The sequence below is a fragment of the Fukomys damarensis genome, unplaced genomic scaffold, assembly GCF_012274545.1.
Source record: "Fukomys damarensis isolate Sample0158 unplaced genomic scaffold, DMR_v1.0_HiC HiC_scaffold_28, whole genome shotgun sequence".
Lineage (NCBI taxonomy): Eukaryota > Metazoa > Chordata > Mammalia > Rodentia > Bathyergidae > Fukomys > Fukomys damarensis.
This window is the reverse complement of record NW_022900940.1, coordinates 17,635,923-17,663,329: the sequence shown is the minus strand read 5'-3', so window position 1 is coordinate 17,663,329 and position 27,407 is coordinate 17,635,923. Positions and strand designations below refer to the sequence as shown.

The 27,407-nt window shown below is 41.3% G+C and overlaps 1 protein-coding gene across 1 annotated transcript in view; it reads left to right on the top strand.

The window, feature by feature from the left end:
* Itga9 (integrin subunit alpha 9) overlaps positions 1 to 27,407 on the top strand; it is a 332,354-nt gene that overhangs the window by 77,612 nt on the left and 227,335 nt on the right. Inside the window, exon 15 of the mRNA XM_033756921.1 lies at positions 403 to 563. Coding sequence (XP_033612812.1) covers positions 403 to 563 — 161 coding nt within the window. The remainder of the gene's footprint in view (positions 1 to 402; positions 564 to 27,407) is intronic.

The following is a 27,407-nucleotide window of genomic DNA, read 5'->3' as shown; positions in this document are numbered from 1 at the left end:
ATATATATAGTTGTGCTTAATACTACATGGCACCCTGTTCACTCCAGCTTCTAGAACACTGTATAGGTTTGCCATGACACTTGCTTGTCAGAGTACTAGTCTGTGTTGATACAGATGATTGTTGGTGATCATGTTGGTGGCTCCACTGATTCCTCAAGCTAGCACAGAGTTTAAGTCAGGGAGAATCAGGAGGGATAACACGCACAGAGCATCATTGGAAAGGCAGGGATGTAGGTTCTCTCAGTTCTGTGTTCCTGTGGCTGCGTGCTCCCATCTGAGGAGATCTTGACACGGGGCCGCTGACCTATGGGTGGAGGGCTCGGCACCCTGTGGTGGGGGAGCAGAGGTGGCCTTGCCACTGTGTGTCTGTCTTGCTGACATCCTGACCTCATTTATTGGCAGGCCTGAATTATGTTCTGACGGCTGATGTGGCCAAAAAGGAAAAGGGCCAGCTGCCTAGGGTCTACTTTGTGTTGCTGGGAGAGACTGTCGGCCAGGTCTTGGAGAAGCTGCAGCTGGCCCACATGGAGGAACGGTGTCATCACTACGTGGCCCATGTTAAGGTCAGTCCCCTCTTTTTATCCTCAAATTCTGATCTCTGCATGTTTGATTGGAACTCGTGGAAGCTGCTTTTACTGTGCATTACATGTGCTCTGACTTCTCAAATTCTATTTCACGGGGAAGAAAATATCCATTTCTTCTTCTAAAGTTGGGGTCTGACAGCACTTTATTTATCTCATTGTGTGGGTCTCAGCTTCCAGGGTCCAGTTCTCCAGGGATGCAGCCTGACTTTGACTTGTATTTTTGAGAGATTTCTCAGTCTTTCTTCTCTATGAAGCTTAGTAGTCTTCTGAGGGAAGCACCTCAGCACGTGAGTCTGGGTCTGTAGTGATGCTGGATAGCACCATACCTGATCTCTTTCTCAGTGGTGCACATGTTAGCTCATAATCAGAGTTAAGGCATTTAAAAACTGGTTAGAAAAAAAGAAACTGGTTAGACTAGATTTTCCTTGCTTGATTATTTCTTTTAGGGAGGCCTCTTTCCCTTTTTACTCTAAATATTAAACCTTCAAATTTATTTTTCCTCTTGAAATTGTTTAACATACTTTACTGCTAATTTGGGAGGCCTTGCTCAGATTAGCTACAGAATGGCCTCTGTGCAGAGTGGGAGTCCTGGAAGTTGTTGCCGCTGCAAGAATGGTCAGGCACTTACCAGCTCACATGGCCAGAGAGCAAGGAGGTGGAAGGACTGCATAACCCTGGCCACATGGTGGGCAGAATGATGGGTTTTAAGGCACAGAAACCCCGTATGTATCCAGCTGGATGAGCACTGATGTCTTTGTGTCTTGGTCTCTGGTTCTCTAAAATGGACACAGTAATACCTTCCTCGAAAGTGGTCATAAGAATTAAACACTGCATGATGAATATGCTTAAAAGACCTTGCACAGAGTCTCACAAACAATAGGAACTCAATATTATTATTACTTGGTTGGCCTGTACATAATTGCCAATATTTTAACATTTTTATTTACAAAAATGGCAGTTGTATTTTTTTAACCTAATACTGTTAGCTAGAGGATTTGTAGCCAATAATTAAAATAATCTGTAATTTAGAGATGAAATATCTATTACTGCTGTTTTGGTGCCTGAACGGGGGCAACAGCTGCTTGTAAATGCTGTGGGCTGCCTGTAGAAAAATACCCCTATGTCTGTGGCACTTGGCTGCCCCAGAGCTTGCATCCATGCCCTTGAGATGCTTTTCAGTGGGGTTGGGCTATGTCATCTGCCAGAATTCATGCTGGGGCCTGCCCAGACCAGCTGACCTTGGGCTTGAAGTGCTGGCCATTTTTAAAGCTGTCCGTGCTCATGTTAAGCCCCCCAACCCCTGCCCCCATTGGTCTCAGATTCCACTGGCTCGTGGGTGCCCTTGGGAGGTGTGAGGCTGCTCAGGAAAAGGCTTCTGTGCAATGGCTCCCAGGCCTTTGAGTAACTGTCCTCAATGTCTTCTCATACGCAGCACACACAGGGTATCTTCTCTTGTGCTTCTTTGTGCTAGATCTGTCCCACCCAACCTGCTTCCCTTTGGACTTTCTGCAACTTCTTGTCCTTTGTTCATAGCTACCAAGTTCCTACTCAAGGTGAGGCCGTAGACAGCCTGTGGGCCTTTGCAGAGTACACTTAGAGAACAGCAGAGGGGAGGTATGGGCTGAGGTAGGGCTGTTTCTGTGGTGGCCACTGAGGATATTGGGGTAAAGCAGGACTTCCTGGGAGGTGTCTTGCCACTTCCTGGTATTTTGCCAGATTTGCCAAATAAAAATATAGGCCTGCTAGTTAAATCTGGTTTCAGATAAACATTGAATGCTTTTCTTTAGTGTAAGTATAGTAGTTCCCCTTTACTCATGGTTGTACTTTCTGGGTATTCAGTTACTCAAGGTCAGCTGAGGTCTCAAAGTACGAAATGGAAAATTTCAGAAATAACATTTCAAGTTTGGTATGATAGGGGACATATGATCCCAGTACTATAGGAAGCTGAGGCAGAAGGATCACAATTGGACCCCAGCCTAGCATATAGCAAGACTGTTTCAGAAAAACAAATAACCAACAAAAAACCCTACCACCCCAAACAAATAAAAACACTTCATAAATTATACCTTTTAAGTAAATTTTACTATAGTGTATTGTTGGACTGTGCCTAATTTATAAATTGAACCTAACCATATTTGTATAAGAAAAAACATGAAGTTTGGTATTCACCGTGTTTTCACATATCCATGAAATATGAATATATCCCATGGACAAGAGGGGACTGTGTCTCAAAGGAACAATTTCTTGTTTACCTGAAATTTACCCTTAACTTGGCATCCTGTTGGCAGATTCAACTGTAGTAATTTTCTTCCACCTCTTGTGGCCCTACTCCACTCAGTCAGAACCTCCTCCCCAGAAGGAAGATGAAGATGGTTTCAAGAAGAATCTAAGGCTGAGAACAGGGCTCCTGTACACTAGGGAGAGAAGGAAGGCAGGCCCACTTTAGAGAACTGGGGCCTAGAGTGATTCTCATGTGAGAGATGGGGGTGGTGGGATGCACTAGGAAGAAACTCCAAGGCCCTTATGGTTCAAAAGCCTGGCCTGGTGGCACATACCGGTGAGCTCAGCACTTTGGGAGCCCAACGCAGGAGGAGTGCAAGTTCATACCCAGCTTGGGTAACTTAATGACTTAGCAAGACCCTGTCTTAAATAAAAACATAAAAAGAGTCTGGGACCTGGGAATTTAGATCAGTGGCACTATGTCTGCCTCATAAGCACAAGATCCTGAGTTCAATCTCTGGTACCAGAATAAAAAAAAAAACGACTGGAGTTGTAGCTCAGTGGAAAGGCCATGAGTTCAGTTCCTAGTACCACTAAAAATGCAGAAAGGAAAGAAGGAGGGAGAGAGGGAAGGAAAAAAGGAAGAAATGAACAAAATTGCTATGATGGAATGCTCAGAGTGGCCAGTACCTTGCAGCCACAGGGAAAGATTTTCCTACTAGTTATCATCAGGGCCATAGCTAAGGACCTGGGTGAATGGTATCCAGTATGGGCATAGGCGAATGCTGACAAGTTAATTAGCTGTCCACAGTGTGGCTCAGCGGGCCAGGGAGTGCACAGGGATAGCCTTTGGTTTACTGGTTGTGGGAAAACAGCTGTGAGCTGTGGCTTGAGTCGGGCCCCGGCCAGCAGCAGGGCTGGGGGAAGGGAACTTGCAGCCAGCCACCTCCCAGAGCAGGACTAGGGACTGGGAGATGTGAGTCAGGGTTGAAGAACATGAGACAGTCTCTACTACAAGTGCTGGCTCTCAGCTTCATAGACAAGTCATGGAAGATAAATAAAAGCGTTCTGGCTTATCACACACCATATGGCCAGCAGACAGTGAGGCAGCCATGGGGGCCTAGTACATTTTGTTTAGGCTGTCTTGAGGTCTTTTTTCCTTGAATTCAAGTCCAATCTTTTTTTTTTTTTCTTTTTTCCCCTAGAAGTTTTCACTCCATATATGGTGGTAAGTTATCTCTTGCAGAGGCCTGCTTGGACTAACACCTGCCTCCCAAGTTAGTTGTTTTATATCTTGCTTTGTTCCATTCTCCACCTGATGGAGCCTCCCAGAGGTACAGAATTTTGCAGTAAGCCACATTCTCCTTCTCAAGGCCTGGCTGTGGTCCGAAGCTGATCTGGTTGCTTCCTCGGCCTCTCCTCAGATTCTGTGTCTACCCCAAACTTATCTCTGCTTCTCCCTCAGGCCATTCCAGTTTTGGGAACAGACGAGTGGGCTAGAGACCTAGCGGATACCATGGTTGTAGGTGAAAGCCCAGATACCCCTGCTCAGCCTCAGGGTTCTCTTGGGTTTGGCATCTTTCTAGCCGCATCTGCTACTACCACATCACGTGTGCCCTGGCTTCTGTCGTGAGCTGTTCTCTCTTCACCTAGAACCTGCCTCTCATGCTTACCCGCCGTGGTTTGTGGACTTACCCTCATGCTTCTGACTCTTCAGTCCATCAGAGGCCTGGTTCTTGGGACATCCCCACTTTCTCCCTGCACGCTTTCTGCATGGTTTCAGTTATAAGCATGTACCTCTTACCTATTTTATATCATACTTTCTCTTTAAATCAGCTTTTAGTCTTTGTCCTATGAAATGAAACAAAAGCATTATGCCCTTCTGTAAACAGAAAACCAATTATCTGCTCCAACAGAAAGGAACTGTGAAAATAAACTCGTTGTTGACACAATAGCATCATTGAATTCTAGCTGTATCTCATCCTTTGCCAGTCTCCGCAGAAGTGGTCTGCTCTTCCTGATATTAGGAAGGGAAACTATGTGGGGCACCGCAATGGGACCTTCTCCTTGATGCATCAGAACTGAAGGGAAATAGCTTCAAATATGAGGGTACTCGTACAGAGCCATGCCCTTTTGTCCCTGGGAAGCCCTGGTCAGGCTCTAAGTAGGTCAGCTATGCCTTGTCTCTTCTGGCCTCCTGAGGGTGTGCCCATTCTTCAAAGCCGGTGTGTCCTCAGGTGAGGGTCAGCCACTGTTGAGAGCCATAGGGGAGCCATCTTCATCTGCCTCTTTTAGAGCTGGTTCCATGCTGCCTGACTTCTCTATGGGGTGGCAGGCACAGAACAAATGCTTGTCATACAGAACCTTGTTGGAATGGCTCATTGGCTTGGCTTGAGTTTCGAGTCACAGGGAGCTTCTTATATAAAGTGGAGTTTGCGCACCTGCCTGTGGACCATCTGCTGGGAAGTGCTGACTTGAAAAGGCAGAGAAGAGAGTTTTGGATGGATGGAACGTGCTGAGGAAGAGACATGAGTGTCCTCTCATTACTCTGTCATTTTCTGGCTTATGTGTATTCACCCTACTTACAACTGTGCTAGATTCTCAAATCCTGTACGGTACCTGGAAAAGGTGAGCCTTGTGTGAGATCAAGTGCTCACATGTGAAAGACAAAACAGCATCTTCTTCAGGAAGCCACAGAGTCCATTTCGAGTCTTATGCAGGTTTGGTGGGAAAGCCCAAGCGAAGCCGAGTACGAGGACCTTACATCACTCCCTCCTGTGAGTATCAGTGACACCCTCCAGAGGCCTGTAGGAAACCTTTGTTGAGCAGAACCATGCGTCCGACACTGTCAGAAGAGTCCATAACAGTGATTAATGCTTTTAAAAAGCACTCTACACCAGACAAGGGAATATACGGGCACTTTGGCTTTTTTGAGAAGCTGCAGATGTTTGTGGTATTGCTCTTTTATGTTCTTGAAGGGGTTGTCAAGGGATTGACTTCTAAGTTGCTGCAGCTCCTTTGGTACTGGTGAGAGTAGGTGTTCCTCCTGAGCTGGTGCAGGGCAGAAAGTCACAGTGACCACGGATCTCCAAGATCACATCTTGGGGCTCTGCCGGGGTGTTTGGGTCTATTTCCATCTTCATAGGCCACAAAATGCCGAAGGCCCTCGCTTCACTCCTAGAGTAAGCTGTGAGACTACATAGTGGTGGGATCCTTTGAATGCTTGTGTTCAGAGGAATGAAAGATTTCTGTCTTGTTTAAAAAGCAGATAGTTAAGGAAGGAAGATTCAATTGGTGTGAATAAGAACTCTGTGTGAGAAAGAGAAAGATTTCCTTCCTTATCTGGAAAATAATATGCACAATCCCTTGGTCATCTTGATAATTCAAAGAAGTATCTAAAAAAGTTTTTTTTTGTTGTTTGTTTTGTTTTGTTTTTTTGAGACAGTATGTAGTTGAGACTGACCTGGAACTCACTATGTAGCCCAGGCCGGTCTTGAACTCATAGAGATCCTCTTGCCTCTGCCTCCAGAGTGCTGGGATTACAGGCGTGCGCCCCCACGCCAGGCTTAAAAAAGGTTTTAAAATTTGATAAGCAGGGACACAAATGCAAGATGAAAACATGTCTTGGAGTTTTTTCCATGTAGGTGCAGGTAGAATTTTCCTGTTGTTTTTTACCTCTGCATGATATTCTGATTAAAAACTTATCCCTTGATATACTTAATCTATTCAGGGATCTCCTAAATGGCATTTCTAAACTGTACTTGGACCTTGTAGACTGGTAATCTCAGTTTGCTTCTCATTAAGTGCATCATGGGCCCTTTCTGGAAGATTTTAAGTCTGTTATGGGAAGGGAGATAGCCCTTTTGAGCAGGACTAGAAGTGCTGTCCCCTCCTGCTGTGGTCAGCTCCTCTCCTCTGCCCAGGGCTGTGGTGTCCTGTAGGGAGTTTGTTAGGACTCCTGAGAGGGCAGCATAGAAGGCCCTTGTAGCCTGTGAGATAGCCTGGACAAGTGTCTGTCAGATGACAAACCTCTCAGCCATGGAGAATCCAAGAAGTACCAGGGAAATTTTTCTTTGCTTCTGTAGTTACGTCTATGCCTTTGGCAGGCTGTCCTGGCCTGTAGGTAGCATAGGTAACCTGAATATTCAGTAAGGGGTGCTGTAAAACAGGACAGGGGAGAAGGGTGAGCCAGGATGTTTGAGAAGTTACCACCATCAGTGGTAGATTTTCTTGTATGGTAGCTCTGGTCGGATGCCACTAGGCAACTGGGAAGCTGGACTTCGGAGACCATGCTAGGGAGTCACTCCACTGAATGTGGGCTGCCTTGACCACCTACTCAGGGATGCTGTGTTACACATAGCTGGTGAGCAAATGGGACACAAGAACGGAAAGGGGTATGGAACATATTCAGCATGGGGTCTGACATCTCCCAAGAACACTGGCCATTGCTTTCTTTGTTGAATGGAATAAAGGGTTCTGCATTTGAACAGTGCTATAGGACATTGTGATTATCAAAGGAAAACATAGTGATTTGAATTCGACAGCCTTGGCACCTCAAATTCTTTTTTGGAATAGAGTTGATATAAGTAAATATAGAGCAATAGCATATTATAGTAGTTTTATCATAAATTTATTTGTACTCTTTAGGAGATGAAGTTTGCCAGTTTTTGTGGGTAAAATTTTCACTTGAAATGGTCATGGGCACCTATAGTTTTTTTGTTTGTTTGTTTGTTTGTTTGTTTTTTTTTTTTTGCTTACACTGGTTTCATCTATGTACTCTTGATGCCTTCTAACACTAATGTTCTTTGAATCTATAGTTTTTTTGTTTGTTTGTTTGTTTGTTTGTTTGTTTGTTTTTTTGCTTACACTGGTTTCATCTATGTACTCTTGATGCCTTCTAACACTAATGTTCTTTGACATGACATGTGAAACTGTGTGCTATCACACCGATTTTGTATTTATAGTTAAGATGTGATTGTACAGGGTTACAACAATGCTCCCACTTCAAACCTTGAACTTAGAGATACTTGAACTTAGAGATATTATCAGGGCGATTTCCTTCAAAGTGATCACTTTCTAGTCATTCCTATTTTGAATTCTCTTGTGGAATATGTGTTTATTCACTTTTAGTTTTGGCAAATTTTTATTCTTTGGGGAGAAATTTGAATTTTGGAGATAGCCACAATTATCTGTGATCCTCTTTAGCAGATAAGGTAATATATTTGGGGAAAAGTGAAAATGCAGAAACTAGAATTAGAAATTTAGTAATTAACCTCCCTTTGAAAATGTTCTTTAAGAATTCCCACAGTATTCAGTGATAATAATGGAAGCAACTAATACTAATTGAGCATTTAGTATTAGTATGTTAGTATTAGTATTATATTAGTATTAGTATGTTTCAGTCATTGCTAGTTACTACACATGAAGTAGTTACTGTCTTCTCATTTTGTTATTTAGGAAACAAGGCATAAAGGAGTTAAAGAATTATGCAATACTTCAGAGGTTACAAGTAGCAGACCAAAAATGACAAAAGAAATTCTGGGCTTTTAACCATTTCACTATTCCACTGCTCATATAGATGAGCTACAACTAGTACCTGCTGTATGCCAGATACTCTTCCAAGTGCTTTATGTAGATAGAAGATCAGTACTTGTTCAGGGTTGTAGAACTAGTGATGGGCCTTACTGCTTCTCCATAATGAGTTCTAGGAGCATTTTTTTGTTGAGCATGTGGCTGCCAAAGGTGGCAGCTTTTGGCGGTTTATGTTCTAGAGCAGTGGTGTGCTATTAATGCTCTTAGGTGTGGGGGCCAGTTTCCCTGGTGTTTCTCACCATAGCTGATTTCAAACTACCAATGCTACATCACCAAATGTGCAGTTAGGAAAGGATGCACTTCTTGAGACCATATTGTTAAGTGAAGTAAATCAGACATTCAAGCTTAAATAGTGCATGGTTTCTCTTATGTGAGAAAGCCAAACAATAAACAAAGAGCAAAAAAAAGATAATAGGAAGTAGGGAGATAGATTTTTCTCAAATGGGAAGGGGATCAAGAGATGAAGGGAGGGGAAGAGAGGAGAGGGAAGGGGACAACAAAAAGGAATTATTGTGTTATATACATGTACCACTCCCCACAGAGAATGTGAACATTATGTACTACAAACATTTGCGATACTAATAAAAATGATGAAAAAGAAAAGAAAAAAGGAAGGGATGCACAATGGTACACTGGAATGGTATTTCCAGTAGGTCTCAGTAACCTCAAGAGCATAGATGATAGTAAAACAATAAGGAAGTTATGACTTTTGAATATTTATGAGCTTTATATTGATAAACTTAATTGTAAGCTTATTAAATTTAACTTTGCTAATGGCTTGCAGACTTTGAAAAATTTAACAATTGGCTCTTGCAAACCAGTTGCAGGAAGCTCCAGTTTTCTACTGTCTCTGTTGTGTTTGTTAATTAATTGGTGGGATCTCTCAAGTCAAGCCTTACATGCAGCTGTTTCGTTATCAGAGCCTTTTATCCTTCTTGTTTCCTGTGATTTTCCAGATTGATGAAAACATGAAAGTAAACTTGTGTGGTCACTTTCATCACCAGATCACAGATTTTATTTTTGTACATTTGGTTCTAAGATGCTCTGTATTTTGCTCTGAATTTATTGATGGTGTAATAGTTTAAAATAACAGAAAAAATGTATTTATGTTTTGAGGTCTTATTCCTTACCCCTCTTTCCATGTATGTATGTGAGATTCTGTTCCCCCAGTCCTCTGGTAATTTATTGCTGATTACTGTGTTTGCTTGGAGGAGGGCAGGGCATTTGTGAAGGGTTTATATTACCTCCCATAGAACTGTTTATGGTCTGCAGATTTTCTCACTGCCTGAGCTTGACTGACCCAGTTCTGATTTGTGCAGGATTGTTCTTTGAGTAATATTTGGTCTTGCTGCTTGATGATTTGATCAAGTAAGACCTAAGGGCTGGTTGATCTTGCACCTTTCTTATCTCTTGTCTTAATCAGAAATAGCCTATCTATAGACCTAAATTGTGCCATTATCATTTTTTTACACTTTTATTAGTACATGTTTGCAGTACATAATGATTACATTGGTTGTAGGGAATTGGTACATGTATGTAACGCATTTCAATTCTTTTTTCCACTTCCCTCTACTCCCTTTTATTTTGCCAGCATCAGATTAGTTTGTTTATTGTGTAAGACTTTGTAAAGTTAATTATCATATATACGTATTAAAAATCCAGACTAGTAGGCCAAAAAACATATAAAACACATAGAACAATTGTACTAAGTCAAGGCACACTTTGGGATATATTATAATATCTCCCCCCTACTTCTATTATCTTTTATTTTGTACTTTATTTATACATTAAGTCTTTGGTTTTTTGAGACAGGGTCTCGCTGTGTAGTTGAGACTGACTTGGAACTCACTATGTAGCCCAGGCTGGTCTCCAACTCACAGTGATCCTCCTGACTCAGCCTCCTGAGTCCTGGGTTTACAGGTGGGCGCCACCATGCCTGGCTTTTTATAGATTAAATTTTTAATACAAATGAAATAATGTGGTATTTAAACTTGTGTGTCTGAGTTACTTTACTTAATGTTATGCTGTCAAGGTGCATCCATTTTCCTATAAGTAATTCTAGTTTATCCTTTGTGGAAGAGTTTTCTATTGTGTGTAATAACATTTTCTTTCTTGTCCCCTTCTGTTCACCTTCCCTCCTCCCTCGTTCCCTATCCCATTTGAACATTTTCTTCTCATAATATCTATTATATATTTTAATCCGTTTTTCCACTTTTGGTTTCTCACACTGGCAAATGCAATATTTCAACATCTATATCCAATTTATTTCACTTTAGTATGGTCTCAGAGTCCATTAATTTAGCTATAAATATCTGAAGCCATCCTTCTTTATGGCAGAGTAGTACTCCATTATATAGAAAAACCAGTTTCCAGTTGATGGGCATTTGGGCTGTTTCCAAGAGTCAGCTATTACTGTGCTTCTATAAACATGGATGTGCATATTTTGTTGTGGTATACTTTTAATTCTTTTGGGAAGATATAAAGAAGGGGAACAGCTAGGTCAGATGAAACCTCTAATTTTAGTTTCTTGAGAAATCTCCACACTGATTTTCACAGTGGTTGCACCAGTCTACACTCCCATCAGCAGTGGAGAAGGGTTCCCTTTTTCCCACAGCCCCTCAAACATTTGTTATTGGTCTATTTCTTGACAACAACTATTCTTTCTGGAGCGAGATGGACTCTCAGTGTTGTGTTAATTTGCATTTCACTAATGACCAGTGACATTGACCATTTTTCATATATTTATTTGCTGTTTCTACTTCTTCATCTGAGAAGCGTCTTTTTATTTCAGATGCTCCTTTTTTGCATTGGGTGTTTAAATTTGGGGTCTGATTTTTTTTAGTTCTTTATATAGTCTACATAATGGTCCTTTGTCTGATGAGTAGCTGGTAAATTTTTTTCCAGTTGTGTCTTTACTCTGTGGTGGTTTCTCTTGCTGTGCAAAAGTTTCTCAGTAAGGTGAGATCCCAGGTATTGATTCTTTGTAGTATTTCCTGTGCAGTCTGGGTTTTGTTCATGAAGTCTTTGGTACTTCTGTGTCCTCAAGCATTCTACCTGTTCTCTTGCCCAGCAAGTTTAGTGTTTCCATTTTAACATTAAAATTTTTGATACATTTTGATTTTAGGTTAGTGTGTGGTGAAAGATATGGGTCTAGTTTCAATCTTTGGCATGTGGAAAGCTAATTTTTCCAGCACCATTTATTAGAAAGGCAATCTTTCTTCCAGTGAAAGCATTTGGTTCCTTTGTCAATGTTTTGGTGGCTGAGTATGTCTGAAGTTGTTTCTGCATCTTCTAGTCTGTTCCATCAATTCCCAGGCCTGTTCTTTTGCCAGTACCATGTTGTTTTTATCACTGTAGCTTTGTAGTATAATTTGAAGTCAGGGACTGTGATACTTTGCTGCCTTGCCTTTGTTGCCTAGAATTGCCTTTGCTATTCTAGGTCTCTTCTTGTTCCAAATGAATTTTAGGATAGTTTTTTTCTAATTCCTTGAGATATGCTGTTGGGATTTTTATTGGGATTGCATTAAATTTATGTAACAATTTTGGAAGTATGTCCATTTTCATGATAGTTGTTCTTCCTATCCAAGAATAAGGGATATCTTTCCATTTTCTGATATCCTCTTTGATGTCCTTTTTTCAGTGTACTATTGTTTTTAATGTGGAGTCTTTTACTTTGTTATGTCGTGGAAAGAACTGGTAAATGACACACAGAGATGCAGAAGTGGGTAAAACAAAAAAGTTTACTCTGCTAGCAAAGGGTTGGTCTGCACCAAAGTCTGTGCCAAATGACCAACCCTGGGCTGGGTTACAATCTTCCTTTTATAGGAGTTTTACAATCATGACCTCATTTTAGGTGATAAGACATTCTAGTTCCCATCACAAATCATGGTCGCAAGACAGTTCACTGTTAACCCAAATGTAACATTTTCTTTCAGGGTGTTTGTCTTTAGTTACTCCAGCCCACAAGAGTGGGGGTCAGGGTTAGGAAAGCAGGACTGGTGACATTCCTTTTATCGTAATTTCTTTATTTTAAAGTATTTATAAAAGTTCTCTCTATCATTCCTCCCTTTGTCTCTGGGGATAGTTCCTTACCTTCATTGAATTAATTTCATTTTTTATTATTATGCATAGTTAGCATTTGATATTGTTGGGCAGTAGTTACCCTCTGGTGTATGAGTTTACATATCCATTTAATAGTTTTAAAAGTTACATATTTTTATCAAACCTATCATCTTTAAACTTATAGATTTTTAATTCAAAAACAACCCATAACCTTCTGACACAATAAGAGAGTCCATAATATCCTGGTTATAGTCCTCATTTTTCAGTTGTACGCTGGTAGTCTGCCTCTGGAGTGTTGGGAGCAGGGCTTTGATTATGCTATCTCTTGGGGTCGCAGTTTGTGGAGTCCTCTGGGTAAACTCATTTCACCCTGAAGTGGTGGATCCATGGTTGGACTTCAGCCACCTTGACAGCTGTGGGAGTAACTGTAAGTGTCTCATATGGCCATTCCCTTATGGGTTGTAAAGGGGTATTTTTCTAATTTTTAACGTAAACTTGGTCCCTTGGTTTCATCAAATGGGCAGAAATTAACATAGGGAAGGTCTCCTTATTTTTAATTTGCCCCTGTATATTTTGGAATACTTTTTTCAATTTTAACAATTGTACTTCCAGAGTGGAGGAACCTAATTGAGATATGTTCCCAGTAAAGTCTCCTAAAATACATGGCAGTCTTCCAAATAAGATCTTTTATGGGGAGAATCCAGTATAACCTGGGTTTTTTTTTTTTTTTTGTCTTAAGAAGGGGTAAAGGGAGCAAATCAACCCATGGCCCTGGTGCTGTAATATTTAGTTAATACATTTTTAATAGTGTGATATATCCTTTCTATCTTAGTGGAGCTTTGGGGCCAGTATGCAGTATGTAAATACCATTTTATATTCAATAATTTAGCTAGATCTTGTACAACCTCTGCTACAAATGTTGGCCCATTGTTGCTGCCTATTGAGAGGCAGACCAAACCTTGTGATTATTTCCTTTAATACACCTTTGTATACTTTTGAAGCCTTCTCTGTTCTTGTAGAGAAGGCTTCAGGCTATCCAGAGTAAGTACAAACACATAACAAGAAATATTTTTAACTTCTATAAGGGGAGACTTCTGTAAAGTCTTATTTGTATGTCCTCAAAGAGGGTGGTGCCCTTTCATTGTATTCCAAATAGTGCTCTGGGCCCTGAGGTTGGATTTATTTTTTTGACAAACTTGACATCTTTTTGAGACTTGTTCACACAAAGCAGAAATCCAAGGTCTGAAGAAATATCTCTCTAACAGTGTTTGGAGTCCGGCCAGCATTCCCCCATGGGTCAAGTCATGATATCTTTTAATCCAGTAGTATGATAGTGTCTCGGGTATCATCATCCTGTTGTCGGGTAGGATCCAAATGAGTCCTTGTTTCTTAGACAATTGTTTTTTTTTTTTTAATCTGAATATTCTATAGTAGTTAGGGGTTTTTGTATTTCTAAATTTCTCTTTTGTGCATGGGTGAGCACAGTCACCTGAAGTCTCTGTTTAGCTGGCTTTTTGGCTTCTATATCTGTCTTAGCATTGCCTCCTTTTTTTGGTACCGGGAATTGAACTTGGGTCCTTGCGCTTGCAAGGCAGGCCACCGAACCACTGAGCTAAATCCCTGGCCCTGTCTTAGCATTTCCTTTTGCTATTGTATCTTTTCCTTTTTGGTGGCCAGAGCAATGTATCACTGTTATTTTATTGGGTTTTCACATTGTCTCCAATAACTGTATTATCTCCTGTTTATTTTTAATTTGTTTGCCCTCCACTGTGAGAAGACAGTGCTCTTTATATATTATGTCATGAATATGTGAGGTAGCAAAAGCATAACGGGAGCCTGTATAAACATTTACCCTCTTTTCCTTTGCCCATCAGAGAGCCTGTATGAGTACTTAAAGCTCTGTTTACTGAGCTGACCATCTGGTGAGGAGGGGTCCTGCTTGGACCACTTCATCCTGGCTTGTCACTGCATAGCCAGCATAGTGTACCCCATTTTCAATGAAACTGCTCTCATCTGTGAACAGAACAAAATCAGCAGCAGGAAGAAGAGTTTTTTTGCAGATCTGGATGACTCGAGAACAGCTCATTGGTGACGCTAAGATAATCATGGTCAGGAGGGCCAGCTTCTGAAGGCAAAAAGGTAGTGGGATTCAAGGTTTTAACTGGAATAAAATGTAGACAGAGATTCGCACAGATGAGGGCCTGTTATTGCATGACTCTGTTATTTAGAGCCATTGATGTCCTCTGTTATTCAGCAGCTCTAGGACGGCATGGGGAACCTGAATAGTCATTTCCTGTCCTAAGGTTACCTTGTCAGCTTCCTTAATCAGCATAACTGCAGCTGCCAGAGCTGATAAGGGGGCATCCCTTTGTAATTAGATCCAAATTTTTAGACAGATATGCCATTGGCTAGTTCCAGGGGCCCACTTTTTGGGTGAGCGTCCCCAAGGCAGTATGGTTTCTTTTAGTCACATACAAGTAAAAGGTTGAGTCGCACATACAAGGTAAAAGGTTGAGTCACATCCGGAATCCCAATGCAGGGGCAGTAGAGAGGGTTAGTTTTAACCTTTTAAATGCCCACTCCTGTTTTTTTTAATCTCATAACAGTTGCTGTCCTTCTGGGCCTTTTCAATCTTCATACAGGGGCTTGGCTATATCAATTTTGCTATAGCAAATCCTGGAATCCAGATTCTGCACAAACCTGCAGCTCCTAGGAATTCTCTTAACTGCTTTTGTGTTTTAGGTTCTGGTGTGGTGCTCACTACTTGATTTCTTTCATTCCCTGAGCAGTGCATTCCCTTAGTAATTTGGAATTCCAAATATTTGACTTGTGGCACACAAATATGAGCCTTTTTCCATGAAACTTTATATCCTGCCTCTTAACAGTCTTGTAGTACCCTGCAGAATTTTTATTCATTTAGTACGTCAGAAAATTAATAATAATCATAATTATATGTGCGAAACCTTATACCTTTAATGTAACTTGGTACCAAAAGCATCTTTTTAATAAAACCTTGTTTTTTTTCCCCACAGGGAATTTAATCTTTTTAACATGACCAGTGTAAGCATATCACAATAACATATTTAGAACTTTACCCTTTGATGACAACCAATGTTTTTTTTTTGTTTTTTTTTTTTTAATTGAGTTTATTGGTACATTTAGGGATACAGTACAGTTACATTCATGGTACATGATCCCAACAATGATGACAACCAATGTTAACATATTGCAATATCATATTTAAGTAATATTCATTGATGTAAGTCTCTTTGTGCCTGTAAATGTAAACCTGTTATAACAAACCTGAAACCAACAAACATACATTTCCTTGATAAATCATTTCTGTATACCTTCTCGATATACCTACGCCTTCTGGTCTTTGTATATCTCTCTTTATCTTTCTAACAAGACAAACATACAAAATCCTTTCATATCAAAAGTATATCTCTTTTACTTATAGCTTTCTTAATATTTTTCCTCCATCTCATTTACTATAAACCTTTTATAACAAACGCCTTCAGCTGTTAAAATTTTAAAGGGTCTCTTTTTTTCTTCTGTTCTCAAATTGTTACATTTTAAAATTTGACTGCCAGTAAGACAGTATTAACCTTGAGTTTTTTATCAATGAAGAAAATAGCAACTTAACTCTATAATCACAATTCAAGAATTTGCAATGTACAAGAAAAAAAATTTTAAGCACAACAATTAAACATCAACTCAAATTGAAACAAAGATACATTTATCGAGTAGTTAAAATTTGTAACTTGATTTCTGTTGTAAAATATCCTGATGTCTGGTAAAGCACAGTTGCAGTTTCTCCTGGCTTTGTTCTGGCATCAGGTTAATAACACAGTGGTGGCCTTTGGGCTATTCACATATATTTTTCTAGCCAGCTGCAACAACCGAATTATATTTATTTTTTTTCCAAGTTTCCTGCTTCTGTACTTTCTGATATTGGCAGCAGATTGAGTTACAAAAGCAGTTTCACTAGTTGTTGATTTTCTACTGCGGTTGGATCAAAAGGTGTATAAATTCTGTATTCCTTATAGAGTCTCTCATAAAACTTTTTTGGGCTTTCATCTGGTTCTTGTAGGGTTTCCATTACTTTAATCATGTTGGTGGGCTTTTTGCTAGCGTCTTTCATTTCTGTTAAAAGGGAGGCTGTACAGTTTGCCAGATCACACTGCCCAGCCAGGGTATTTGGGTCCCAATTTGGGCAGGCATTCACAGGAAATTATTGTTCATGCCATTTATCAAGGTTTTGTGTCCTGGGTGGCATTTATCTTTATCTCCCTTATAATCTTCTGAATCTCTTTAGTAGTTAACATCACCCTAGAGTTCTTTACAGTCTTCCCAGTTGGGATGATGGGTACAAAATATTGATTCAAATAACTGAAACATTTTTGTTGGATTCTCTGTGAAAGGGGGAGTTTCTTTTTTGCAATTAACTGGGTCAGTAGAGCTAAAAGGCTGGTGTACAAAAATGATGATTCCTGCTCCTAGGTATTATTGCAATGACATTGGAGGCTTAATCCCGGCTTTGCAGGCCTAGTTCTGTGAGCTATGGTTGTACCATGTGGGGCAGGCACAGGCTGCCCTGAACTATCAGGAGCCAGAGAAGTTTGGACATTTGTTCCAGGAGCCTCTACCTGATAAGCAAGGGGCAATCTTATAAGTCTTGTGCATCTTTCTCAGGGTCTGGTTGGGTCTTAACAATGAGCCGCTGGGCTGCCTTATTCATTGCACACATCTGGAGCCATAGGGGCATATTTATCCATAATTTTAACCAGGTATCTATATATGCATATTGATTAGTTCACCCCTGGGTGGTAACCTTGTTCCAAATCAGCCTTTTCTTTTGTCTAGAGTTCCCTCTTACGGGCCAAGACTGGCTTAACTGAGGCCATGATAGCTCAATTTCTTGAGCATCTTTGGTCTTAATTTTACCCCATAGTCCTCCACAAAGCCTGTATCAAGTTTTGAATCATACATTCAAGAACAGTTGGTTTAGTACTTGCATTTCTCATGATCACTTGATATTCCCTTGTCCAGTGATGCAGGATGAACAAAGGGTGGGTATTGCTCACAAAGGAATGACCGCATCCTTGCCTGCCTGGCCGTGGGGCCTCTCGGCCACTTTCAGCCCCATCCGAGCTAAGGAACACTGTCACATTAGTGTTCCATTTTGCGCATATTAGACTCTGGCTACCAAACTACAGAAACAGGCCACACACAAGCTCTGCAACTTGGAGAGGGATGTTTAAGTGTACATGCCTCCTCCCTTTGTCTTGGTACACAGACAAGACTACCTATTGTTTCAGTAGCTCATTCCATTCATCCTCTTTCACACACACTATCATGCAAGAAGTTAACACATTCCCTCCCTGGGGCCTCTTATGAGGTACAATAACAAATTGAGGGTATACATATCCCTGAAGCCCAGGCTGAGCAAACCCTCACAAATGGCAAAGAATGGAGGGTGATCAGGTCACCACTCTGTATCTTGCCCAAAATTAAACAAGGAGTCCAAAGCAAAAGCAAAACAAATTAGGGGTTGCTCAGGGCGTCTCACCACTGAGACAGATGATTCCATTCACTCAGCTGCCCTCCTCCTGCTGTCTCTTGTTCCAATTTTGAGGGAACTGCTGCCAGCAAGCTGGCCTGAGTCCTAGAAAGGGAACCCAGGAAATCCTGGGGTGCGCTTCTTCCCTTCCAAGAAGGCGGACAACCTCTCACTCTGGTGGAATTTGGGTTAAGGCCCAAAATGGGCTGTGTCAGTAAACCTTTTCCTTACCAGTCAGTGCACCAAAATGTTGTGGAAGGAACTGGTAAATGACACACAGAGACACAGAAGTGGGTAAAACAAAGAAACAAACTTTTACTTTGCTAGCAAAGGGTTGGTCTGCACCAAAGTCTGTGCCAAATGACCAACCCCAGACTGGGTTGCAACTTGCCTTTTATAGCAGTTTTACAATCATGACCTTATTTTAGGTGATAAGACATTCTTGTCCCCATAGTTCCCATCACAAATTATGATCACGAGACAATTCAGTGTTAACCCAAATGTAGCATTTTCTTTCAGGATGTTTATCTTTAGTTATTCCAGCCCACAAGAGTGGAGGTCAGGGTTAGGAAAGCAGGACTTGTGACATTCCTTTCATCTTAGATTTCTTTATTTTAGACTATTTACACAGTTCTCTGTCAGATTGATTCCTATGTATTTAATTTCTTTTTAAGATGCTATTGTAAAAAGGATTGTTTCTCTAATTTCTCTTTCAGTGAGTTTGTTATTTCTGTACAGGAAATTTATTGATTTTTGAGTGTTGACTTTATATTCAGTGACACCACTGAATTTGGTTGTCAAATCTAGAAGTCTTTTGGTGGAGTTTTTGGGATTTTCTTTGTAGAGAATATCTGCAAATAATAATTTAACTTCTTCCTTTCCTATTCAGATACCACATTTTCTTAATCTGTTCATTATTGATGGATCTATAGGCTGTTCCCAAGATTTAGCTGATATAAATTGTGCTGCTGTACCTATGGGAATATGTGTATCACTGTGATGTAATGTCTTTAGTTCTTTTGGGAATATACCTAGAAGGAGAATAACTGGGTCAAATGAAATTTCTATTTAGAATTTTTTGAGGAGTCTCCAAACTGATTTCCATAGTAGTTGTATCAGTTTATACAAAACCTACAAACAAAGAAGGTTGTTTTCTCCCCTCCCCATAGCCTCACCAGTATTTGTTATTCATTGATTTCCTGATGTCAAGCATTCTTTCTGGAGTGAAATAGAATCTCAGTGTTGTTTTAATTTGCATTTCTTGAATGGCCATGGGTGTTGAACATTGTTTCAGGTATTTATTGGCCATTTGTATCTCTTCATCTGAGAAGTGTCTATTCATTTCAAATGCACATTTTAAACTGGGTCTTTAAATTTGAAGGGGTTCTAATTTTTTGAGTTCTTTATGTATTCTACATGTTAGACTTTTGTTTAAGTAGTAGCAAAAATTTTTTCCCATTCTGTAGCTTGTCTCTTTACTCTGTTGGTGGTTTCCTTTGCAGTGCAGAAGCTTTTTAATTTGATGTGACTCAATTTGTTTATTCTTGGTATTATTTATTGTACAAACAGGGTTTCATTCAGAAAGTCTTTTCCTTTACTTATGTCTTCAGGAGTTTTACCTATTTTGTCTTCCAGCAGATTAAGTGTTTCTGTGACATCATTCTTTCCTTTGCCTTCTCTGCTCCTTACTGAGACATTCATCCTTAAGTCATTGGGATTTTTCTTGCCTGCTGAGTCCTGAATGGCTCAAAGAACAATAGGCCTTGGCATCACCTTTTGTGTGGTAACTGGTCCATCTATCTGTGGAGATTCTCACCCAGACCTACCATATCCTCAGTGCATGCACTCTGGGTTTGGAAAGAGCCCTTGGTGGCTCTCTCCTCCGAAGGGCAGCTTTTGTGCCTGAGATATGTCCTGCTCGATGTGGTAGGGTCGAAGAAGGCCCTGAATGGAGATGCATTAGTTCAGTACACTCAGCCCTGATATGTTCTTACATAGACAGGAGCACAGGCCACCTTTCTGGGCATCTGGGCTGTTCCCATGGCTGGTTGCAGAGGCTGGGTGAGTGCCCTTCATGGCAGGACTGATACGAAAGTCATGCTTTTGGGTGGAAATCAAAGTGGAGAGAAGCCAGCTCCCCGCTGTATTGTGTATCGTATTAAGTAAGACAGGACACAGTAAAAACATCAGTTAGAGGGATGGGCTGTGTCTGGGTGAAATGGTAATATGGGTCTGACAGAAACTCTTCTGAGAGAAGATTGGGACCAGCTAAGATTTTCTTAAGTAGTGTCTCAAATTTTCAAACTTGTACTTCCATTTTATGTGGCTATCTGTGGTGGATGGCTCATTGAAAGGAGAGGAAGCTTAGCCCAAAAGCCTTGTTATATGGGATAAGAGGACGGGTGTGATCAGTGGTTATATCAGCAGATCATTTATCTTTTATTTTATAAAAATAAATACATTATAGATTTTTGTTTCCATCTGTGTGATTAAAGAAAAATTATTTTTGGTCAGTGAGTTAAGATCACGTCCTCTTTTCTCTCATTTTGGGAGGGGTACTTTTAGGCTCTTTAACAGGAGAAACATTTTCTTATTGAGCATTTGATTGGCCTGAAGGAAAGTTAATAGACATTGAAAAGTCTGGAGATACTGCAGTAGCATAAATTTGGAATTGAGCGGCAAATAGCTTTTGTGGGTGCCCTCTCTCCCTCCCCCTCTTTCTGTTTGTGTGCATATGTATGTATGTACACACATTTCATATACAACATTTTATTTTGAAATATCAAGCTTACAAAAAATTACCAGAGTAGCACAAAGAAATAAGTGCTTCTCCAAGAGTGCCTGAATGTTAACCTTTTATCATATTTTCTTTGTTACTCTCTGTTCATACTTTTTACCTCTTGAGGGAAAATGCCCCTAAATATGTCCAGGTGCTTTTCCTAAGAACAAGGGCATTTTTTCCACAGCCATAGCACAATTATTGAAATCTGGAAAGTAAAAAATACATTACTGTTAGCTTATTTACAGATCTTACTGAAACTTCGCCACTTGTCCTCATGTCCATTGTAGCAAAAGGTCATCCTAGCATTTGGTTATCCTGTTCCTTCAGTGTGAATGACTTACTGGGCCTTATTCTTCCTTGCCCTTCATATTTTTGAAGAGAAAAGGTTATTTTATAGAATATTCTTTTAGGTTTTGTCTGTTTCATCTCGATTAGATTTAAAAATATACATTTTCTGTAGGAGTACCCCAGAATAATTGCACTCTAGTGTTTAAAGACATTATATCCAACATCACTTATGGGTATATTTTAACCTCTACTTCAACATGGCTTTCTAGAGAACTTGCCATTCCCATGTTGCTGATGTTGGCTTTTGCTTGAGGATGCGCCTGACTTGACCTCCCATATTTTCAGGAGCTAAGCATTGCTTGCTTGCTATATCCTGGACTGGCTTCAGTTCCATCCATTACTATACAAAAGTCCTTGCCCATTGAGAACTTATATCTTGGTAGAGAAAGACAGACTATAAATACAACAAAGAAGTAAATGAAGGAGTATTGGAAGGTGGGAATATGGGAAAGAAAAGGGAAGAAAAAGGAGCAAGATGGCTCAGATTGGGTCTGTAGGGTTGGGGCTGGGTGGGAGTGAGTTCAGGGTGACCTGGTTGAGAAGGTGAGATGTGAGCAGACTGGAAGGAGGTAGGGGAGTCATACGGTAGATTCCTGGAGGCAGTGTCCAGTTAGGGCCCAAATGTTTGGCATGCTTGAGGAGAGTAGGGAGGCCAGACAAGAGAAGAGAAGGCTGGAGTGGCCATAGTGTTACAGGGAAGATCATGTGAGCTTCTTAGGCAGTGGGAAGGACTGTGTCTTCCTTCTGAGTGAGATGAGAGCAAAATGAGAGATCTGGGCAGAGCAGTGACATGGTCTGTTTGCCACCTTAAAGGATCCTACTGTGGTGGCTGTGTTGAAATTACAGGAGGTAGGATTGAAGCAGGAACCTGGTTAGCAGACTACGAGACCTATCTAGAGAAGGGAGGTTGTAATTGGTGGCTCTCTGTGGGGTTATATGAAGGTGGTGACGAGTGATCACATTCTGTACACATTTTGAAGGTAGATCCTGCAGGATTTCCTGAGAGTTTAAGAGTCATTTTGAGAAAGGAAATATTAAAGGTGACTCCAAGGCCTCCTGAGTACCCGAAAGATTGAGGTTGTCTCTGGTATTGTTTTCCATGAAGGCTTCAGATGGAGCAGTTTTTAAAGGGAAGAGCTGAAGTTTTCTTTTAGATATAATGAGTTTGAGGGACCTACTCGGTGTTGAAGTGGAATGTGCATATAAGAGTTTTCAGTCTGAGTAGTGATCTGTATGGATACCAATTTTGGAGTTGTCAACAGCTAGACTACACTTAAATTTAGTAGGTTTGGAGAGATCTTCAAGGGAGTGAGGGAGATAAAGCAGAATAAGGACTAAGCAATAGGCACCCCAATGCTTGAAATACCTTTTCCTCCTACTCCCAGAGCTGCAGCTGGGTTCCAGCCACCATGTATGTTTCCCATGCAGAAAAGGCAAAGGGCTCTTACAGTCTAGTTTGAGGTCCCTTTAATGGCTTCAATGGCTTCCCCTCATTGACCATTTATAACTTAAAGGAGGTTGGGAGAGTCTGAGTTTTAGCTAGTAATTGTGTAAACCCTATCAGCATGGAGTTTTGCAGTCCTACAGAACTTTATATGATGCAAATGTTCTTTCGAGGCAATTATAAAATTGCCTTTTAGTGTAGAAAGGCCTCCTTCCCAATGTACTTGCTCATTCTTGGTGGAAAATTTCCTTTGCAACTCAGCATTTGTGAAGTGCATGAGTCACAGTGCATTTTCTGCTTAGGATGGCATGGACTAGGCTAGGTGAGACCAGGACTGTCTCATCAACTACTTGGTCTTGGACAAGCTGCTTCACCTGTACTGCTGAGCACCAACTTCCTCAACTGAGAAAGAGAAGGCTCATAAGAATTACAGTGTTTGGCTTCTTAGGAGGGACCTGGTAACACTGGCTCTTTCTCTTCTCTACCCCACATACCTTTTACTTTACCTAACTTGTCTGCATTTGAAATTGGCCAAGACTTGTTTCTTAGGTATTTGGGGGATTTTTGTAAAGATTAGAAGCAGATATTGAAAAAAAAATTAATTGTATGGCGCAAATAATAAATCTGCATTGGAAAAGAAGAGGCTAGATGGTAATATAGATCTCCCACCATTATCTTTCTTCTCCATTTGGAGCCAAGCATGTCAGAGCCTCTCAGTTATCTCCATGACCTAATTTACAAGGACTCTGGATGTAGTTACATACCCACAAGATAACCTGGGGCCTTGTTATATGCAGCCCTTGATACAGCAGGTCTGTGGTGAATTTCTAGCAAACTCCTCCTGGCAAGGCCAGTGCTATAGCTCCTTGGTCCATGAAGCAGGGAGCTAGAATGGTGCCTGAAGTTAAGTGAAGAGTGGTGGACTGAGGCCATCAGCAGGCCACTTGTCTAGGTTTGAGAAGTGAGTGAGCCTTGGACAGGGCCTTTGCTGCTCCTCTGTTAGCTTGAGCCCTTCATCAGAGACACACAGCTATGTTTCCAGTCAGTAAATAGACTCAGACTTCATGACCTCGAGGAGTAGCTTGCTGGCTCCTATTGGTCTGAGTACAGAGAGGCTGTGCTTTTCATTGGAGAAGTGGGGTGGGCTGCACTTACTGCATCTTGGTTGAAAGAGTGTTTGTCAATGAACAACTCAGCACAGCTTTCTCAGCTTCGGGGGAGGGTTTTGGATACAACCACATCAGAAATCTATTTCCTTTCCTCATGACCAAGAAGCTCTTAACTATAAGCTCTTACAAAGTGAACATTTTTAAGTGGTTTTCCTTCTCTTTGTCTTGTACCTGTCTTTTTGGTGCAAAGGTTGTAAAAGCAGTCAGGATAGAGCTTCTGTGGGTTCTACCTGCATGTGCAGGAAAATGGTGGCCTCCATGCATTTCTCCATGGCAGGTTATGGTGGACGGCAGCCTCCTAGTGGTCTCTGTTTAGAAGGATGGGATTTTCTGTTGTAGGAAGTATGTTTAGGAGGGCAAAAAGGTTGCTTAAAGAGAGCCACAGACCTGTCTGAGGAAAACTACCCCTTTCAAGGAGCTTCTGGCAGGAGGCTTTGGAGATCTCAGAAGACAGCCCAGTCCCGGATAAGAACTGTAATAAAAGATGGACCAAAGGATAGTCCATCCATGTTCCTCCCAGGAAGCTTGTGAAGAGGGTGACCAGAAGTTGCTTTCTTTTTAAGATGTGTTAAGTGCTATGTAAATAAGAAATGTTTTAACAACACAATACTGGTTATATATTATTGAACATTTGCTATCTGCTCAATGTTTTACAGACACTTTCCATCCTTATCAATAAGAACCCAATTACATATAATAAATATATACAAACTATATCAGAATTATATAGAGGAATCTGAGATTTAGGTTGTTTAATTTATTTAGCATCTCATAGCTGGTGAGCAACAAAGCCTTGGATTTGAATCCCTTCTGGCAACTAGTGAGTTCTGCAACCTTGAGCAGATCCTATAGCTTTAACCTAGTGGTGGCACAGACAGCAGCGATGTTCTTATCACTGGTCCAATGGGGAAGGGTATCTGCTGCCTGGGCGCCATCTTGTTCCTGTTCTCAGGTTGGCAGAGATAGGAGTCACAGCTGCTTTTGTGCCTCACTGTCCTGTCTGTGGCAAAGGGGAGCCCAGTGTGGGCCTGTGAACCTAGACGGCAACAGACCTGTGGTCTAGATGTTCTCTCCTCCTGTTTCATCTGCCCTGTCTGTCTTTAGACTGAAAAGTTTAAGAAAGAATGGCCCTCTTCTATGGCATTTGATGGTTGGCTTGTTCAAGCAGGTTGCATTACACTTTCATTTGGGATGTCATCTCTTTGGGTCCTTTTCCAGGTCTCCCTACCTGCCCCCATCCTAGGCTTCTCTGCTTTCTGTTTGCTTCTGTGACCTCCAGCACTCCAGTGACCTCTACCCAGGTGTGGATGGAATAGTCCCAGTTTACTCCTTTGGTCCCAGCATAATCATTAATAGCCCCCCCCCGCAAGTGTTCTAATTTGAATGACAGCCTATTAGTTGAGCATTGTGCTAAGCACTGTGGTGATGTGAGCCACCAAGACACAGCTCTGCTGGGGCATTTGCTCTGAATACTGTGACCAGGCAAGTCACACTTGCCCCTGCCTTCCAGACTGCTTGCCTTGGCTCTTGATGCCTCCTTCAGGACCTCTTCTTGGAAAGAGGTTCTTTCCCTCTCCAGAACCAGTTCCCAGGTTCCCTCCCTCAGAATGACTGCCTCCTGCCCTGATCCCTGGTTCCTCTCTGCCACTGTACTCCTAGCAGCACTGTCTGTGGGCCTTCTGGCTCTCAGTTTCCTCAGACCTCAGCTGTCTTAATACCTTCTTCCTGCCGTATTTGTGTCACTTGATTCTTTTTAGGAAGGGAGCTTTATGACATTCACCAAGGTCACCCTGGGCTGCGCTGGGGCATAGAATCCTAAAAATGTTTATTAAATGAGGAGGTTCAAGTCTTCTCTCTTCCTTAGTATTCATTTCTAAGGACAAGGAAAGAGTTAGATTAGATTTGAAAGAAAGAAATTTTTGTCTTTTTGTTGTAATCAAACTTTTCTGAACTTGGAAAGAATTTGACAGACAAAACTATGAGTATACACAACATAATCATTTTGGGGTCATTTAAAAAGGAATTGCTTTCTGGATAATATTCTCATTGGGTATAAATGTAATACAGGGAAAATACAGGTACAGATGTTAGTCCCCGCCCCTCCAGGTTGGTGTGAGGATGAGGGAAACTTTGCATATGAAGTGCTAAGCTCTGCACACTGGAAGATCTGCAGATGTGTGGTGAATTCTGTGAATCCACTGAGCTGGTTTCCAGGCACATGTTCTTGCTACCTCTTGTTACCCTTGTGATCTTGATTTTTATTAGTTTAATAACAGAAGAAAGACCCACCAGACGGTGATTATGGAGTCCTGTGTTCTCCATCCCACATGTCTCCCAGCTTACTTACCCTACCTCAGAAGGAAAGAGGGCCTGACTCGAAGTTTCTGGAAGTGGTTCAAGGCTATGTTGCCTTTAAGAAAACCACACAATGGCCTGTGTCAGAGTACAGCTTGCTGGCTTGCTGTAGGCTTTCTTGGCAAGCAGTAAGACCCCAATTCCAGTGAAGAGGAGCTGCACCCAGACCCTGACACCTCCTTTCTCCTCAGGATCAGGTGCTGTTCCCACATTGGAAACTCAAGAGCAGCACCTTCCAGTAATATTCAAACCACATAGGTAATTATGAATTTTCTAGTTAAAAGAAGCAGGTAAAATTAATTTTACACATATTATTTTGCCATATCAGAGGCTACAGACCAGGTGGCTTCATCAACAGAAAGTTATTTGCTCAAACTTTTAGAGGCTGGCACTCCAGATCAAGGTGTCAGTGTGTGTTAGTCAATACTTACAAGAGATTGCAGGGCTGGGCAAGACTTCTCAAAAGACTGCACGTGCTCTGAATCAGATTTAATGCAGAAATTACAGGATTGGCATACAGTGGCCACCCACAGAGTCAGATGTAGATGAGTGCAAAGGATCTGTCTGCACTAGAGAGCCAAAAGATCCAACTGAAGGCTTGGAGCCTAGGGTAACATCCCATGTGAGTCTACATTAGGAGGCTGAAGGATTTGCCATGGAAGATTGAGGGTTCTACACCAGGAGGTGGAAAGGTCAGCACTAGAAGCTAAAGAGCCTGCACTGGTAGGCTGAAAGTCCTAGCAACTAAAGCATCTGGGCCAAAAGTCAGGAGATGACACCCAAGGCAAAGGCAGAGACCAGAGCTCCCCCAAAGGGAATAGTTGAAGCTCCTCAAATCAGCCATAATGAAACTTTTCCAAGAAAAATCAGCTGAAAATCCATCCATCCCTCCCATTCTTTTTGTACCATTCTGACAACAATCCTTCTTAAAGTGAGTCTTCCATACCCAGAATCAAGTCGGCTTTCCCATTCAAGTTGACAACCAACCACCGCACCGTAGGTTTAGTTTCTGAGACTTTTCTTTTTGAGTTAACTATAGTCACCTGTTCATGGTGTCCTCTCATGTCTTTCCTTTGTGTGTAGGCACACCTGATGTCTCTGTCCAGATTTCCTCCTCTTGTAAGGGCACCAGTGAAATTGGATTAGGGTCCACCCTAATGGCCTTATTTTCATTTAATCACCCCTGTAAAAAACCCCGTGTCCAAATATAATCACATTCTTAGAGATTGCAGGTTGGTACTTCAACATAAGAATTTGGGGAGAACACAATTCAGCTCACGAAAACATA